Source organism: Vulpes vulpes, chromosome 10 (genome assembly GCF_048418805.1).
Source record: "Vulpes vulpes isolate BD-2025 chromosome 10, VulVul3, whole genome shotgun sequence".
NCBI lineage: Eukaryota > Metazoa > Chordata > Mammalia > Carnivora > Canidae > Vulpes > Vulpes vulpes.
In genome coordinates this window covers 13,862,904-13,880,826 of record NC_132789.1, presented here as the reverse complement: position 1 = coordinate 13,880,826, position 17,923 = coordinate 13,862,904, and the positions used below count along the sequence as shown (strand labels likewise).

The 17,923-nt window shown below is 46.0% G+C and overlaps 1 protein-coding gene and 1 non-coding gene across 3 annotated transcripts in view; both read left to right on the top strand.

Moving 5' to 3' along the window:
• The window catches only part of FBXO21 (F-box protein 21), a 46,342-nt gene extending 28,845 nt beyond the window's left edge, over positions 1–17,497 (top strand). Inside the window, exons 10-12 of one of the 2 annotated variants that reach the window (XM_026015902.2) lie at positions 2,037–2,227; positions 3,727–3,884; positions 13,456–17,497. In XM_026015902.2, the coding sequence (XP_025871687.2) occupies positions 2,037–2,227; positions 3,727–3,884; positions 13,456–13,643 (537 nt within the window). In that variant the 3' untranslated portion in view covers positions 13,644–17,497. Of the gene's footprint in view, positions 1–2,015; positions 2,228–3,726; positions 3,885–13,455 lie in introns of both variants that reach the window. The other variant, XM_072722929.1, reaches the window with a different exon arrangement.
• LOC112932934 (U6 spliceosomal RNA) lies at positions 1,617–1,723 on the top strand. The gene has a single exon (XR_003237580.1). It is a non-coding gene; the product is annotated as a U6 spliceosomal RNA (small nuclear RNA).
• Positions 17,498–17,923: the final 426 nt, after the last annotated feature.

Genomic DNA, 17,923 nt, shown 5'->3' with positions numbered 1-17,923 from the left:
CTGCAGAGTGGGGGGGAAGTGCCATCCAAAATAACTACAGTCAATCCTCGCACAATCTGGGCCTTAGGGGTGCTGGCCCCCAGTGCAGTCAAAAATCCATATAGAACTTAATGAGTCCCCCAGAACTTAACTAGCAGCCTGCTATTGACCAGAGGCCTTACTGGTAGCAAGTAATTGATTAATATATTGTATGTGAAAACGTACTATATTCTTAGAACAAAATAAGCTAGAGGAAAGAAAACATTACTGAGAAAATCACAAAGAAGAAAAAACAGATTTATAGTCCTGTACTAGAAAAAATCCTCATGTAAGTGGACCCATGCCGTTCAGACCCGTGTTGTTCAAGGATCAGCTGTAGCTGGAACTGCATTTGGGAACACAAAGCCATATGCAAGCATAGAAAATAGAAGCTCATCGTTCAAATCCATGCTTTTAGCTACAAAGAATTAAATACTATTTGTGTCCCCCAAACGAAAGCATACTACTAGGGTTTCCATTACTAAGGTAGAAACTGGCTCTCGGTTGCTATTGGTTGAAGCTGGGTTTGAGGTGCTTAGGGTTATACCAGTCCATCCATACATCCATACCATTCCTAACAGTGAAGGAAAATGCTCCTGCTCTTGGTTTGGTAAGATAGTGCTTGAGACCTCAGATTTAGAATCATGCCCGGGTCTACATCCTCCCTCCACTCACAGCCCCCAGGCCTTTAATCCCACAGTGCATGATTCCTCATCTGGAGGTCCGCACTGATGGTCCTGCCGACCTGCAGCTTGAGAGGATTAAATGAAGTAGGAGACATGATGGGCTGGGCATAGTGATCAGCAGAGAAGCAGTGTTCAGTAAATAGTGAGATCCTACAAGTCTCGATCTGGAGGACAAGATTAGGTTTCAGAGTAACATCCTACATTGCAAAAAAACAGTTTTCACAACACTTTCACTGGGTCAAAATATATCAGGAAATAGGGCAGTTATTAATCATTACTTGGTAAGTGAACAAACTAAAGGTAAAGCAGCCAGTGTTATGGATCTGGGACTAGAATCCAGGTTCTATCTGTTCACATGCTCTGTCTTAGGACTCAGTAAAGAGGGAGAGATCCTATTCTCGCAGGAGAAACATCATAGACCCTCTGTTAAATGCTGTAGTAGAATGGGCGCTGAATGATTGTGTGTGTGTAAAACTTTATTGGAATTTGCATTTTTTCCTTAGAGGCACCATGTACGGTAGGGAAAACTGTTACCTTGGAGTCAGACAGTTCTGTTGCTAGCCTCTCAGTCATTTCAGTTCCACAGAGAGATGGTTTTCCTTGCCCACTTGAATACACAGTCCCACTGGGAGTTAACAATCATTGAAACGATCAGTGCGCTTCCAGAACCTGAGACACGTCTTCATCAGCATAGCTAATTTGCATCACTCAGGGGGCTTCTCTGTCACCTCTTCTGCTTTGTGCAGCAGAAGCAGCTCTGTCAGATGTCTCCTTGATCAGGACTGAAGCAGCTTAGCAGTTCTTTTACCTCCCAGTTGATGAGTGGCCAATGAAAATCATCTTTCTGGGTACGAAAAATGGATTCCCCACACTGAGCAAGAGTATTGGAACCCTTTAAAGTTCCCTAATCCAGTGGTCGCTTCAGCAGCACATATAATAAAATTGGAACGATACAGAGAAGATTAGCATGGCCCCTGCGCAAGGATGACACGCAAATTCGTGAAGTGTTAAAATAAATAAATAAATAAATAAAAATAAAGTCCCCTAATCCAGATGTACCCGTGGAGGGCAGGCCCTGGCCACTTCATCCCATGCTTAGTCCCACACACCGTTTCTAAGTAATTCCTATGCTCCTACCAGTTGACTTTTGGAGGCCTGGGGCCATTGCCCATCATTAGCAGTGAGACCACCAACTCAGTGGATCCCTGGGCCACTAGCATGGCCCCACCTTGCCGTCCTTTGCCAGGTTATGTAGGCCTAAATCTCATGCTGTGAACAAGAAAAGGCCTAAATGAAAATATTATCTCCTAGTCTTTCTGTCTTGTCTTGAAGGTGCTTGACATCCTCCAGCACATTCAAACCCTAGACCCCGGGCAGCATGGGGCGGTGGGCTATCTGGTGCAGCACACGTTAGAGCACATTGAGCGCAAGAAGGAGGAGGTGGGCGTGGAGGTGAAGCTGCGCTCCCATGAGAAGCACAGAGACGTCTGCTACTCCATTGGGCTCATTATGAAGCATAAGAGGTGAGTGTCTGTGGAGTCCATCCCCGCACCACTGCAGGGGATGCGTGGTGTGCCCGCAAGCACGCTTCTCAGGAGCCATGGCATCTGAGTGTCTGCTGCAGAAGCGACTGAAGGCTGAACCAGTCTGAACCAATTCTACGCTGTTTCCTAAGAAAGGGACTCACTTTCCTAACTGCGAATCTTCTAATGTAAGATCTGTAAGCAGCAGATTTTATCTCTCATTTTCTTGTTGCCCTGAGGCTTTTCATTTCCGTCCCCTTGAATCTGGGTTGTGGATAGGGTTTGCTGGGTTATAGGCACGTGCGTGGTCAATTGCTAGGCAAAATTAAACCATAACCACAGTGACCCTGTGATTTCTGTCCCACTCCGCAGGCTAGGAGCCGAGGGTTACAGGGTTCCTGTTCTCACCCACCCGTGTTCTCGCCACACCTTTGAAAGTGCTCTTAAACAGCAAATGGCAAATAGTATCTCATTGTGATTTTTGTTTGCATTCTCCCGATTAGTCTGCAGATCGACTAGTAAACCTACAAAAAAGAAGTTCATTCAGGTTTTCTCTTCTGCAGTACCTCTTCAAATATTCTTACTTTCTACCCGAATTATTTGTCTGTCTTGTTGGTTTGTGGTCTCCTTGTCCTGCTACTAGTATCTCTATGCATATACGTTGCAAATAATCTTGTCCCAGTTTGGGGCTAGTGTTTTTCATTTTTTTATTGCATTCTTTTTTTTTTTTTTCTCCAACCTCATTATGGACATTTCAAATACACGTCAGTGGAGATGAGTATAGTGAACCAGGCGATGCTCCCATACCCAGCTCCAGCAGTTGTGAAGGTCAGCCTTCACATTTTCACCCCCTATCCCTACCTAAGCCCCTTGCAGTATGTGTACCTGAAAGGTAAGGGCTTGCTATATTTTTTAAAAGTATGTTTACTATTTTCTTGTAGTATCTAAGGAAAAACAATTTCTTCACCTCATCATATCGATGTAGTCAGAATTCCTGTTGCCCTGTATTTTTTTTTTTTAACAATCTGCTTGAATCCGACTCCTTTGAGTATTCTTTGCCTTTATGGACTGTTTTTTCGTCCCTGGTTTGAGGAATCTTAAACCTGTCCTATTTCATGAAGTTATCTTAGGAATTCTATGTTTTTTTTTTAAAAAAAAAAAAAGGGAATTCTGTGTTTTATATATAGGCCTTTGTCCTACTAAGGTACTGTGCATTGCTCTCAGGCCTGGGTACCAATACCCTTTTCCGTTTGGATAACTACTTGTCCCATGATGGTTGGTTGAAGTCTGTTCTTTTCCAACTGAAGTGGTATCTTAATAATAAGAGGGGCTTATAAAGGGAGCCAAGAGTGTCCTGAAAAATGCTTAATAGGAATAAAAGCAGGTAAAAAATTTGTAAGGACAATACCTTAAGAGAACCAAGCCATTACTTACATATCCCAGAGTCTCCGTGACAGGGTCCCAGGGAACTGATTTGCCGCTGCTCTTATATTGATTAGGTATGGCTATAACTGTGTGATCTATGGTTGGGACCCCACCTGCATGATGGGACACGAATGGATCCGAAACATGAACGTCCACAGCCTGCCTCATGGCCATCATCAGCCTTTCTATAACGTTCTGGTGGAGGACGGTTCTTGTAGATATGCAGCCCAAGGTAAGGAGCTAGTTCTGTGTGTATTCATAATGACACGCCGGCACACCTTAGCACACATTTTGAGTGTTCCGATATCGTGGGTACAGTCACTAGTTTTATTTAGAGATGGCAGTTGTGTGGCTAACCTTATCAGGGCCGATTCTCAGCTAAATGTGGGTAGGTGTGCCCCTGTGTGGCCATGCAGTGGGTTAAATAGTCCCCGCCTTCAGACTCTTCCCTCCATCACCCCCACACCCAGGACCCTGTTCCAGTGTTGTTGCCAGCCTCTGTTCTGATTGGTCATTGCCTTTGCCAGTCAAGTTCCCGAAAGTCATGCTTCCCAAGCCCTACCATTGGCTCCCTCCAGGCAGTGAGGGCCAGCCTGTGCCCTGCCCATATGGCCTGTCTGAACTGGAGGACACTGTTGTGGGGACTACCCTAGCTGCCTCCGGCATCCATAGCCAGCTGTGCAGCCTAGAGTCCTAGAGTGGCCACAAGGGGAACCACAGTCCACAGCACTGGCTCTGAGAGCCTTGATGGTCAGCAGGTACTTGGTGGTGTTTGGGGCCACTGCCAGCCCTGATAGTTGCTAGTCCAGGGCACTCCTGAAGTAGGACGGTTGGAGCCTGCAGAGGCCGATTAGAGACAAATGCCTCCAGCGTGGGTCTCCCTTTTCTTTGTTCCTCCTTTTAATGGGATGAATTTATTGCATGGCTGCCTGTCAAGGCATTCACAGCTTTCATTTTGTTAGTCAAAATGAACATGAGTGAGGGACACCTGGCTGGTTCGTTTGGAAGAGCATGTGACTTTTTTTTTTTTTTTAAGATTTTGTTTATTTATTCATGACAGACACAGAGAGAGAGAGAGAGAGAGAGAGAGGCAGAGACACAGGCAGGGGACAGGCTCCATGCAGGGAACCCCACATGGGACTCGATCCTGGGTCTGCAGGATCATACCCTGGGCTGAAGGCGGCGCTAAACTGCTGAGCCACCCGGGCTGCCGGAGCATGTAACTCTTAATCTCGCATGGTGAGTTCGAGCCCCACGTTGGGCACGGAGATTACTAAAAAATAAACAAACTTAAAAAAAAAAACCATGAATGTTAATCTAGTGCTGCTCTGTGACAGGCAGTGTCCTAATGTATTTTAACCGCATTCGAGAAATATACCTAACTATCCTCATCATCATACTTATGTTCTATGTGAGGGAACTGAAGCACGTAGGCTCATTCACATTTTAACTTAACAGACTAACTTTGAAGCTGGGGCACCTTGGCAGAGAGACGTGTCCTTAACTCATTGCCGTGCCTTTCTGTGTCTGACCTAAAACGGTAGGTTTGATCTAACTCAGTATTGTGGTAGTGAAGGCAATAACAGAAATACCAGATGTGTAAAAATCTCAGAAGTATCAAGAAGACTAGAAAGTTTCCTATTCATGTTAATTTATCAGAAGCTGAGAGGGGATTGTATACAAAATCAAAAGAAAGTCTGTTCATTGAGATTATAGGTTACTTAACCTCTGTCAGTATAATGGGACAGTTGTAGGAGAATGGTCTTTGTGTGCCTGTGTCAGAGGAAAGGGCTGACAAGGATTTTATCTAACTTTTGAAAAAATTGTATAGGGGTGCCTGAGTGGCTCAGTCGGTTTATCTTTTGACTCGGTTTTGGCTCAGGTCATGATCCTCAGGGTCATGGGATTGGGCACCATGTCAGGCTGTGCACTCTGTGGAGTCTGCTTGGGATTGTCTCTCATTCTCCTTCTGGCCCCCCCGCTCGCTTGTGCTCTCTCAAATTAAAAAAAGCAAACAAACCCAAACCATCATACTAATAACAATGTCTAAAAACCGACAAATGATTTAAAAATTATTGAATGACTCAGTGGACTCTTTGCATCCCCATGGATCAGTTGGTAAGCATTTCCACTCCTGTGTCACACAGCATGTCCCAGGAACAAAGGGGACTGTCCCTTTCTCAGTACTGCATGCCAGTGTCCACGGCTCCACCATGTGTGTGCATTCATTGCCCTTTGGGTGGGGTCAGTATTAAGATGTCCAGTTTGAATCTCCGGAAGCATTTAGATTAACTTGAAAATGGACTTTTGAAAGTAGATAAAACTGGGTATTTGGTTTCAGATGTTCTGATTTTGGTGTCCGTGTTGAAGATTCAGGAATTCGTTCCCAGCAGATCTGACTAAGCATGCCGTGTAAAGTTAAAAGTTACCATACGGTAATGACTTTGTTAAAAAAAATTACACTTAATACCTGGTTGCAGTTTTACATTCTAAACCTGAGATAAGCTAAGTGATTGTGGGTAATATTAGCAAGTTATACCTTTTTTAGTTTTAAATTCTAGGACTTTTAGAAAATCTGAGCAGCCAGGATTCCCGTATGAGAGCTGTCTGTCTTCTACTAGGGGTCCTGTCAGCCCATGGTCATGGTTTCCCAGGTGTCTCCTGCATGCTAGCTGGGTGCCGCTTCAAGAGTCCAGGAAGTGCCCTGGCCCTGTGCATTTGAAGGTGCTCAGAGGTCTTCAGAGGGTTCAAGGGTTCTTGCAGCACCATCTCTGACTTCTCTGTGCTTCCCTGTCCTCCTCGGTCCAGTTAGCAGATTACACCAACCCCATTTCCTGAATATCTTGTCTCTCATGTTTCCATCCGCTGCTGGCCATTCCTGGTGCCCCTCCCTCCAGCGCACAGGCATTCCTTTCCTGCAGGTACCTGCTTTCTCACCAGCGTCTTTCAGACTCCCCTATAGAGCCTGGAGGTGACCTGGACCCTCCCTCACAGCCTCATCTCTGTTCCCACCACCATCCTACTCCAGCCGATTGAACTTTGTTCCTGGAGACCATCCCTCTCCTAGGTCTTCACACAGGTGGTTGTCCGTTACAAACAGGCTCTTCTGCTGCTGCCACTCCCCTACAGGGCTCAGATCAGGTCATCTGTCCTTGCTCAATGCTTCCTGACACACCGCCCCTTCTGAGCCCTCACACCTTTTGGCAGTGTTTCCCATTGAGCACTCTGGCTCTCAGTCCAGTAAGCTCTGTGAGTACAGAGCTACAGCCCAGTCTGCCTGTCCGGGGATGAGTCCCAGTAGATGCTCACATCTCTCAGAGAAGCTTACAAATAGAAGTGCAAAATAATGAGATGAGTATAAATAGTGTGTCGTTAATAACATGCTAACTTTTTTTTTTTTACAACTTTGGATTAAGAGCATTTTTCAGATATGCTTAAAATATGGTCAAAACATTGAATACCCCATACACCCTCCATTAATTCGCATTTACCATATATGTTTTATCTGTAGATAGAGATTTCCAGTTTTTGCTGGACCGTTTGAGACTATTGCAGACATCATGACTTAAATGCTGAATCACTCATCTTCTAAGAATAAGACATTCTCTGCATTTTCTCTGTAGTTACATCACCACACATAACAAATGACTGATCTCCTATCTAATACACTTGGTCAGTGATCACATTTCCCACTTGTCACCCAGTAACTTTGATAGCTTTTGGTTTGTTTTCACATCATGATCCATCCAGGATTCACACACTGAATTCACACACATGATTCCATATTTGGTTGCTGCCTCTCTAAAGGCATAGTTCTCTCTTAGTAAGACCGGTTAGTTTCTTATTCCTCACCTTGTTTTCTTCCTTTTTCATGTAACTTTCACTTTTCAGAGTGTCCAAGCCAAAGGTCTTGTAAGTTGCCTAACATTCTGGATCTATTTCACTGGTTCCTTGTCTGTATTGTCTGTAGACTGGAAGCTGAGTTGGAGGCTTGATCAGATCAGGTTAATATCTTGGGCTAGAGTGCTTGTGACACACACACATCTCCTCCAGAGCCCCTAGTGTTCAATGTCCCACTGCTGGTAGGTGGAGTTTGGTCACTTGGCTAAGATCCTTGTGAGGGACAGTTTTCCCTTTGCAACTAACACTGTGACATCCTGGGAATATCCTGCCCAATAACCGTGATCCTTCATTTTATTTTAGCGTCTGTTGAATCTCCTTGTCTAAATTCTTGTACGAGAGTTGCAGAACAGTGATTTTCTGCAGTTGCTCTTCTTCCTGCTTCTGTAAACAAGAGCTTTCCTGCCACCCTCCCCCTCTCTCCTTCCTCACTTAGCCCTCTCCTTCTGTCTCTCTCCCCCCCCCCTTCTCCTCCCATAAATTCCTGGATTTTTATTTAGTCAATGTGTTAAAATCATTTGAGACAATTTATATTCTGGTTAACCCATGTTTGGCCAGTGGGAAACCTTGAGAGGCTAAATTTCAATTTAAAAAACACTGGGGGGATCCCTGGGTGGCGCAGCGGTTTGGCGCCTGCCTTTGGCCCAGGGCGCGATCCTGGAGACCCGGGATCGAATCCCATATCGGGCTCCCGGTGCATGGAGCCTGCTTCTCCCTCTGCCTGTGTCTCTGCCTCTCTCTCTCTCTCAGTGACTATCATAAAAAATTAAAAAAATAAAAAAATAAAAATAAAAAACACTGGGGCATCTGGCTGGTTTAGTTGGCATTTCTTGACCTCCAGATTGTAAGTTCGAGCCCCATGTTGGGTATAGAGATTACTTAAAAATAAAATGTTAAAAAACAGACATATTTAAGTATGTTTTTGAACATTTTTGGGTTAATTTATTTGCATCAGATTGCTTTGTTTTTAAACTTTTTCTTGATCTAAATTTTTAGCTTTTGGCTCATGTAATCCTATTAACTTGAGTAGATCCCTCTGATGAATGCTTCCCTAATTATAAGCTCTCCACAGAGAGTTGAAGAGTGAATTATAAGCCACAAGCATGCATGACATCCTCAAATAGTATTAGTCTGCATAATTAAGTGAATTTTTCTCTCAATAGGTTAGATTATACCTAAATCCAAACAAGGTGGTAGACAGCATCTTGCATGTGTATAACTCCTGTTCCCACTAGGGGGCATGCTTTGGCACCTTCTGTACACCAGGGAGGGGCAGCACCTCGTGTCTCAGCTTCCCAGTACTTAGATACTGCAGAAAGTGAACATCACAGATGGTCTGAATTGAAGTTAGCTGCCCATATTGGAAGGCCAGGAATTCACTGCAATGTGAAAATCCAGTTCTTAGGTGTCTCGTATAGAATGAGCAAGCGCCTCAAATGATGCTTGGTACATGGTATGTCTCACCAAGCATCAGCTCCCCTTTGCATCATTTGTCTTACACTTAGGAATGCGTTTCCACCCACGAGCAATCCATGGCAATTTGCACGTGCTGGCAAGTGTGTGCGGAGGCCCCATGTGGGAGTGGAGTATACATTTTCAGCCATTTCAGATGGCAGTATGACTGATTTTTTTCTTTAAGATTTATCTATCTATTTATTTATTCATTCATTCATTCATGAGAGACTAAGGGGGTGGGGCAGAGATACAGGCAAAGGGAGAAGCAGGCTCCCCACAAGGAGCCCGATGTGGGACTCGATCCTGGACCCTAGGATCTTGCCCTGAACCAAAGGCAGATAGATGCTCAACTGCTAGCCACCCTGGCTGATTGTTTTAAACTGTGAATATCTCAAGTGCTCATTCTCCTGTGTCCCAGCAGTTCCATTCCTGGGTCCCTCCACTGGAGATGCACTCATGCAGGTGTCTGTGCTCTTGTTATAAGACAAAGATGTCATTCATGAAGACTTGCCTGGTAAACTGGGGTCTCCAAACTGGAATGCTAAGCTGCAATTAAACTAGTTGCAACAAATGATTACAGTATGTTTTGTATAGATAAACACACAGAAAAAATACCAAAATCTCTTTAGATATAGTTATTTTAGCTACTTCTATGTATGTTCACAGAAGAAGGACTAGAAGGATACACTCACAGTGAGTGATTTCCTCTTGGGAGGGGGGACTCTAGGTGGTCTTGCCATAGTTCTATAGAACTGTATTTATATATAGTTAAATATACGGGTAGGTGGATTTAAAAAAAAAAAAAAAAGGCTCCATGCCCAATGTGTGGGGTTTGAATTTAAGACCCTGATACTGAGTCACATGCTCTACCAACTGAGCCAGCTAGGTGCTCTTGGGTAGCTGAATATTTAAAATAAAATAAGCAGACAGCACTTTTTTTTTTTTAAGATTTTATTTATTCATTCACGAGAGATGCAGAGACACCAGGCAGAGGGAGAAGCAGGCTCCCTGCGAGAAGCCCGATGTAGGACTTGATCCCAGGACCCTAGGATCACGCCCTGAGCTGAAGGTAGATGCTCAACTGCTGAGCCACCCCGGTGTCCCCAGACACATTTCTATGTGTATAAAAATGTCAAGGCGGGATCCCTGAGTGGCTCAGCGGTTTAGCGCCTGCCTTCGGCCCAGGGTGTGATCCTGGAGTCCTGGGATCGAGTCTCCCATTGGACTCCCTACGTGGAGCCTGTTTCTCCTTCTGCCTGTGTCTCTGCCTCTCGCTCATTCTGTGTCTCTCATGAATAAATAAATAAGATCTTTTAAAAAAAAATGTCAAGGATATTGGGGAAGACTGAAGATTTCTCCAGGACTTCTAAGCAGGCCCTGTTTGATACTTTGCTCACTTAAGTTTTATATTGCTGAGATTTTATCTCTTCAGATAAATCCTTTTCTAACTTTTTAGTGGATTTTCCCCTCTTAATACACAGTCACCATCTTCATTATTTTTTCTCCTCAGAAACCTTTTTATCAGGGTGCCTGGTTGATTCAGTTGGTTAAGCATCAGCTTTTGGTTTCCACTCAGGTCCTGATCTCGGGATCCTGGGATTGAGCCTCACATCAGGCTCTGCACTCAGCAGGGAGTCTGCTTGGGATTCTCTCTCTCCCTCTGCCCCTCCCCCCACTCATGCTTGCACGCACTCTCCCTCTCAAAAATAAATCGCTTTGATCTTTCTTTCCTGTTCTGTTAGGAGCCTGGGCAGGTAGGGAAATATGGGACCACAGGCACTCCCTTGGACTGCGCTGTCCCCTCCTGTGACTTCACGGACATTCTGTCTGTGTTTTCATGCCTCTCATTGGGCCCCCACACACAATTCTGTGCAGCCACTACCGGCTCACATTATCCTTCCAGATCTGTGATCAAAACCTGACCTTGACCCTTCTTTCCTCTCAGTATTCAGGAGCTGCTGCTTAATACACAGAAAAACAGAGGGGAAGGGAGAAATAATGCTAAAACAGACCTCTGAATTCTTTAGAGTGGTTACTGTCAGCATTTTGGTCTAGACAGTTCTGGTGGAGAACATCCTGTGCATTTCTTTAGCAGTGACCCTGACCGCCTCCCACCTGTCAATGGTGGCAGCCCCCTGCTGTGAAAACCAGATGTGTCTTCAGATATTTCTGAGTGTTCGCCAGGGGCACAGTAGCGCCCAGTTGAGAACCACTGCTCTTGACACACTAGCAACAGAACAGTTGTTCTGAGTTACCCATTTGAGTTCTTTTTAAATATTTCTATCCTGCCTACTAATAATAGGCAGTTGTGGTCCCTTCAGAGCAAAAGGGCTTTTTTTTTGCCACTTGGTGGTATCTTCCAGAGTCTAGACCCTCCATCTCATACTTTTGCGTTCCCCTGCAAGGGAACCTGAGGCCATCAGCAGCTGCCCTGGGTAGGGCACCAGGCTGTGGCTACACCCCATATGCCTGCCAGTAGCAGCATTAGAAATGTGTACACTGGGAAGGAGATAAAGTTCTCCACAGAGATCCCGTACGTAAGAGGAGCTGTCAGAGGCCGCAGACTGCTCAGTCTTCCTTTTGGAGAACCTTGGGTTGCTGTGTCCCCAGAGTACCGTCAGCCAGGGGGGCCTCCCCCCTCAGGGCAGCCATGGGCCCTCAGGCCTGTCCCCTCGCCTCTATCCCTGAGTCCCTGCCCTCCCTCTGTGCTGTGTCTCCTACTTTGACACCTTCACTTCTGGAACGGGACTGTCTGGGTTTGGATCCTGGTTGCCTCTTGGGCCAGGGCTTTCAGTCCATGTCCCAGCTGTGTCAGCTGCAGATGGGAATGGTGACAGGGGCCCCCTGGAGAATGGTGTACGTGCGCTGGGAGCCAGAGCCTGGCCGCTGCCACAGTGGCTGCCACGGTGGCTAGCATGATGTAAGTGTCCAACAAGAAGACTCCATACTGTGGACGGAGTGGCCCCACTATGTGGCCTCCAGGCTCACCGTCCAGCAGCGTGGGCTTTGACCACCTCTTCCTCGCAGCATGTGGGAAACAGGCCACTCGTTTTCCTGACTGCCCGTCTTTGGAGGAATTCATGTGCTGTGGTGACCACAGTGAGTTGCATGGGTCATTTGGAGTGCTCTTATTTACTCGTTAAGTGAGGTTAAGATGGTCTCATGGTGTTCCTCTTTGCACATGGTTTGTATGTATCAAACACAGACCTGATACACCTGAGTGTGTTCACCTAACTGCAGTCTGTTAGCACAAATTTTCTTCAAATCCCTTCCCATCTTGTGGTTAAAAAAAAAAAAAAAGTTACAGATTGAATCATTCTGCTCCTTCCCCCTCTCCCAACACAAGGCCAAGTCAGTGCTTCTGAAAGATGCTCTGTTGATACTGGGGATGCTGGGGATACACGGCCTCTGGGTGGAGAGGAGAGACATGGGCTGAACGGCCATGTCAGGATGTTTAACTAAGCTGTTGAGGGACCCTTGGTTGTACTGTGTGTGAGGCCATCGGCTAGGCTTGCATGGGGACTCTCGTGAGTGAAAGGCTGTGCAGAATGTGGCTCTGTGTCAGTCGGAACCGAGACTGCCACGGTCCCTAGTCAGAGCGGGAGGGTGCCAGGTTGTGGGGAACATGGCTTGGCTTCTGGATGGAGGGCTCAAGACACTCTCCTTTCATTGGGCCCTTGGGAGAGCTGCTTTTCAAAGTGTTTTGGAGAGACCTGATGTGAAAGGGTTTCAGCCTTGTAAATACCTTGCCTGGATTGTCATCTGTTTGTTTTAGTCATTCTGTTTTGAAGGAGTTTCCTGTTTCTCTGGTGGCAGAGTGGCTAGCACGGTGAGGAGGTAGCATGGTTTCCTAGGAGACAGTACAAGTAGTGATAATCCACATCTGCATAGGTCGGAGGTGCAAGCCGCTCATCAGCTCCTCCCCCGGCCTCTCACGGAGCCCCAAGTGGCTCGCCTTTAGAAGCACACATCCAGTATTGAAGGGAGCCCGGGCGGGGGGCAGGGAGAAGTGTGGTCTATATCGGGAGCACTCTGTTAGCAGATAAGGAGGATGGCGGGTCGAGACTTTGGAGCCCCATGGTGTGGAGCTGCAGCAGACAACAGGCAGGCTTGGATGCCTGGGTCCCATGCACGTGGCTGTTGGTGCGATCAAGTCAGAGGACTATGGTGGGTCTGCAGTTTGCCAGCGCCCCCGGAGGCAGCTGAAGATTTGCTGGGGCTGACCTCTTGGTCAGAGAATAGGAGAACATTCTGTTCAGTGTGGAGCTGGTGGGGCCCCCACTGATGCTGTCCTGTTACCTCTTCCAGATTCCGTAAACACATCTCTCCCTTTCCTCCATGTCAAATACACCACATGAAAGGGGTGAGAGGTAGGAAGCTCTCTGGATTAAAAATGCTGCAGAAATGTCCATTTTAACAGCAATGTCCGTGTGCCTCTTTGCCAACAGAAAACTTGGAATATAACGTGGAGCCTCAAGAAATCTCGCACCCTGATGTCGGACGCTATTTCTCAGAGTTTACCGGCACTCACTACATCCCGAATGCGGAGCTAGAAATCCGGTATCCAGAGGACCTGGAGTCTGTGTACGAAACGGTGCAGAATATTTACAGTGCGAAGAAGGAGGACGTAGAGTAACGTCTAGTAGAGGACACTGCGCCTTTGCTGCTGCTGTCCTCCAGGAGAACAGGATTCCGGAAGAAGACGTCTCCACGGATCCCTCTGGATTCACACCACCAGGAAAGCCACTTAACCAGTAGCGCTGGTTGCCTCCTACCAACTTTAAATAACGTGTGCTCTCCTCCAGCCGCAAAGACAATGTTGCTCTCCGCCTACACTAGTGAATTCATTTGACGGCACTGTGTTCAGTGGCATGGCTTGTGTGCTTGTCCTGTGGTGACAGTTCGTGACATTCTGTCTTCATGAGGTCTCACAGTCCACACTCTTAGAGTCATCCTTCCTGCTCACTTCCTGTACGTCTGTCTCCACCTGTCTCAGAACATTTCACTTGCCAGACAGAGGGGGCTTCCATGTTGGCAATAATTTCTTTCTACTTTCTCTGCGGGACGCGTGCGGTCCTGAGTAGGGCTGCTTTGTCATTTTACCCTGAATTCAGTTGCTTATTCAGAGGTGACTCTGTGAGTGATGTGGCTGCATCTGAGAGATGGAGACATTAACAGACTAATGGTAGTCAGAATCATCCGTGTTTATCTGTCCTAATACATGAAACAGATTTCAGGCGTTTTATTTGAGTTGGGAGAATGGCATAGCTTTTCCTTCCGTGTCCCTCTCAGATTTATGCTCATCTCTCTACGAATCCTTAGTTTTCTCTTTCATTACATAAAGTCTTCTGAGCAAGTGCATAATAATGGCCTTTATGGACAGATTTTTCCATGTTCATCTATTCCTCCCTTTAAAATAACTACTTTATTTCCTTTTAATTTTAAAAGTCATTGCAGTATCATGAATAGATCTTAAGTCAGTGATGGGTTCTCTTTACAGTAGGAAGTACAATCTGTTGTTAAAATGTTTGCTTTTAGAAACTGTACGCTGTGGTCTTCGCAAAGACCCAAGAAGGTTTCTCACCTTTGTAATCAGAAAAATACAATGAAACTTGTAAGTTTTTTAAAAAGGAAAGAGGAGGTTCCATGCCCCCATCATCCCTTAGAAACACTCTAAGACCATTTTGAGTGTGGCGGGTGGAAAAACAAATAAAACGTCTTTAACGTGAAGAGCGTTCGATCAGCAGGGAAGGCGGTAGGGGTGTCGTCCTGCCTTCCCGAAGCACCGCTGTCCTGAGGATGCCACCAGGTCCTTGCACGGCTCCAGATGCCTGCCACTCCACCTGCCCATTCTCGAGCAAGCTAGTTAATTCATAGTGAACCAGTAGAAGCTAACTTCTGGAGTTAGGACCTCCTTACTTTCGGAGTTGAAAAGAACCCAGTTGCTTTGGTGAGTGAGGCCTCAGGGGCTGTGATCCAGCCCAGCTTCACCACCCTTCTGTGCGTTTGCATGCTGTTTTTCCATGCCTAATTTGATGACCGCCTCTCGTTTACCCCTTGGAAGCCCTGGGATTACTGAGGTTTGGGGCAGCCACCCGAGACCACTTAGTAGTAACTGCTGGCTGGTAAGCAGTTATTAGAGGTGAGGGTCCGGCCGGCCGGCTCCTGCCAGCCTGAGTTAGCTCTCGTCAGGGTCCACATCCCTGGTCAGTCAGATCCAGAGCCTGAGGGTTTCGATCTGCCTGGGAAATGTGACCACTTCCAGCACCCAGCCTGCTGAGGCCAGGGGTCTTAACACTACTCTTCGTTTAAAGGTGAGAACTAGTTAATCTGGAGGTAATACTAACCAGATGCATTACTAAGAAACTGGAGCATGCTGAGTCATAATTGCTGGTTTTCTGGTTTGATTTCCTATTTTCCTTAGAGTAACATCAAAGCCAAGAAGGATGGTTTTACCTTTACTGACCCAATGTAAATATGTATCTAGACCGTTTTTAAATGTGTTTCTTCATGAATGCTTCATTTGGCTCCAGGAAGCCTGTGTCACCTGTGTAAGTTGGTATTTGGGCACTTTATATTTTTCTAAAAACGTGTTTTGGATCTCCTGTACTCTAATAAATCATAAGTTTCTTTTTAAAATTTTTTCCAAAAGTTTTCTCCATTTTAAAAAGCCCTGTTACAACAAAGTAGAACTTTCACAATGTTAAAATATTAAATATTTGGACATAGTAATTTCTCTTCAAATGAATGCCAAGATTTTTTTGTACAATGATTAATAAATGGAACTTAACCCAGAGAAACCACACAAGTGGCCTGCCCAATTTCGTTTCGGAACAGAAAGTCCGGCCTTGACAACAGCAGAGTGTCTCTGGCTTCTCTTCTGATCCAAACATGACAAAATTGGCTCTATTGAATTTTTCTTAACATTGGTAAGTGCACAGGGCACCTTTATTCTGTAGGTTCCTGCCAAAGGTCAGTTCTGTAAGCTGGCTAGGAATGGTTGAAACACAAACGTTGCAGCTTGTCACTGATGTTACACTATGTGTTGTAAATTGAGAAGGGCAGGCGCCTTGAGAAATGTTAGGTTCTCAACGCGTTGGTAACGATGTGATAGCTGCGAGACGTGCCACACCCGTTCTTTGTGACGCTGCTGCGTGCCATGTGGAGAGGACCCGACATGGGCCAGTCACCCGCTTCCTGCCCCACACTGGGTCTCAGCCTTTGAATGTGCTGTTGTGCATTGTGACTTTATGAGAGGAGAATGTATGTGCCGTGTCTTCCCTACTTCTTAGACCCTAGAACTTTCCTCCCCAGCACACACACGCAGCATCCCCGAGGTCCAGTGTTTTGCAGACGCACTTTGGGAAAGATCAGTTATATCCAAAACTAGTCTTCGTTGGCCTCAGACTGGTTTGGCCAAGCGTCTCGTTTGGAAACTTCCATCTAATTGGATTTTGAAAGGTTGGCTTCATGTGTTCTCCCCTAAACCTCATGATAGATCTCCATTGTAAGTGCATTTACACAGCAAAATTGTTTTATCGTGAAAACCAGCATTAATACTGTTGCTAAATAAGTTTTACATTTTCTAATGTCTACTTAAAGTCTTGTTCTGATTTTAAAATGTCTCAGTCTTTCTTAACAGATTAAATTGAGTCCAACGTTCATGCTCTAGGCTTTCTTCTACCATCGGAAGGGGAAATACTTGTTTTCCTTGCTCCGTATTGCAAGTAAATAAAATTGGATGACCAGCAGCTTTTTAATTTAGAAGTATCCTGTGGCCATAATAATCAAGATGTAGCTCTTCATGTTTTTCTGTTTGTGTTCTGGAGGAAAGGAGAGAATAATTCACCTAGACAAAATGCAGAATTTGGCTCTGTGACAGTCTGTGTCTGGAGACGTCAGCAGTTGTATTGCATGTGTTCTTTTGTATTGCAAGCTTCCTTTGAGCCAGGACTGGCCTAAACTAGACTCTTCGCAGCAACCCTCTAAGGTAGGGCCAGGTAGTAAATATTTTTTGCGTGCCACATAAGGTCGGTCATATGTTCTCTGTCAAAAATATAGAAGACCTTCTCAGCTTGAGGGCTGTGAAGAAATAGGCCACGGGCTGAGTCTGGCCTGTGGGCCGCAGTTTGCTGACCCCTGCCAAGGTGCAGGCCGGCCAGCATCCCACTGTACAGCTGGGGAGTCAGGAGGGTACTGCTTGTAGGTGGGACGGCTGGTGGGACGCCCAGATATCTGACCTCTGAGCTCCAGCTCTTGACAACCACACTACCGCCAACTTTAGCAACTACCTCGCACTGGTTTTATCCTTTGCCTTGCAGCCACTTTAACTTCTAAACATTGCAGTTCTGAAAACTTAGAATCTTGAGAGGAAAGGACATTCCTTTGGTGAATAAAATTCTGTGCAATTATAGAATAAATGTATTATGGCCATTTAGCGATGATTGTATTAGGGTAATGCTAGTTCTATAATAAATAGACCCAAAAATATACTGTGGTTCTCGAACACAAAATAACTTTCTTGCTCACCTAACACTGGGCAGGGGAATGGGTTGGCGGGGGGTGCTCTGCCGTCTGTCTGCTGGAAGCTAGCTGTGCAGCTTTCGGGAGCGTCCTGGGACCATATCCATCCACTCCGAAGGGAGTGGGCGTGGAGGGATATATCTGGGAGGGTTCAGTGCACAGAGTCTGGGGGTTGGCCCCTGGCACTGCCACTCACGTTCCACCAAGGAGACTGGGAATGAAGACATGGAAACATGTGGCCAGTCCTCTCTGGGTGTTCTCTCCCCACAGCCAGATGTGCCCTCTTCGCAGGGAGACAGCCTCTGTGACATCAGACTCTGTGATGGCAAACGTTGCCGGTGTCAGTGGCTCAGTCCAGAAACATTTCTGCAGCCACAGCACGGCCGTAGGCCC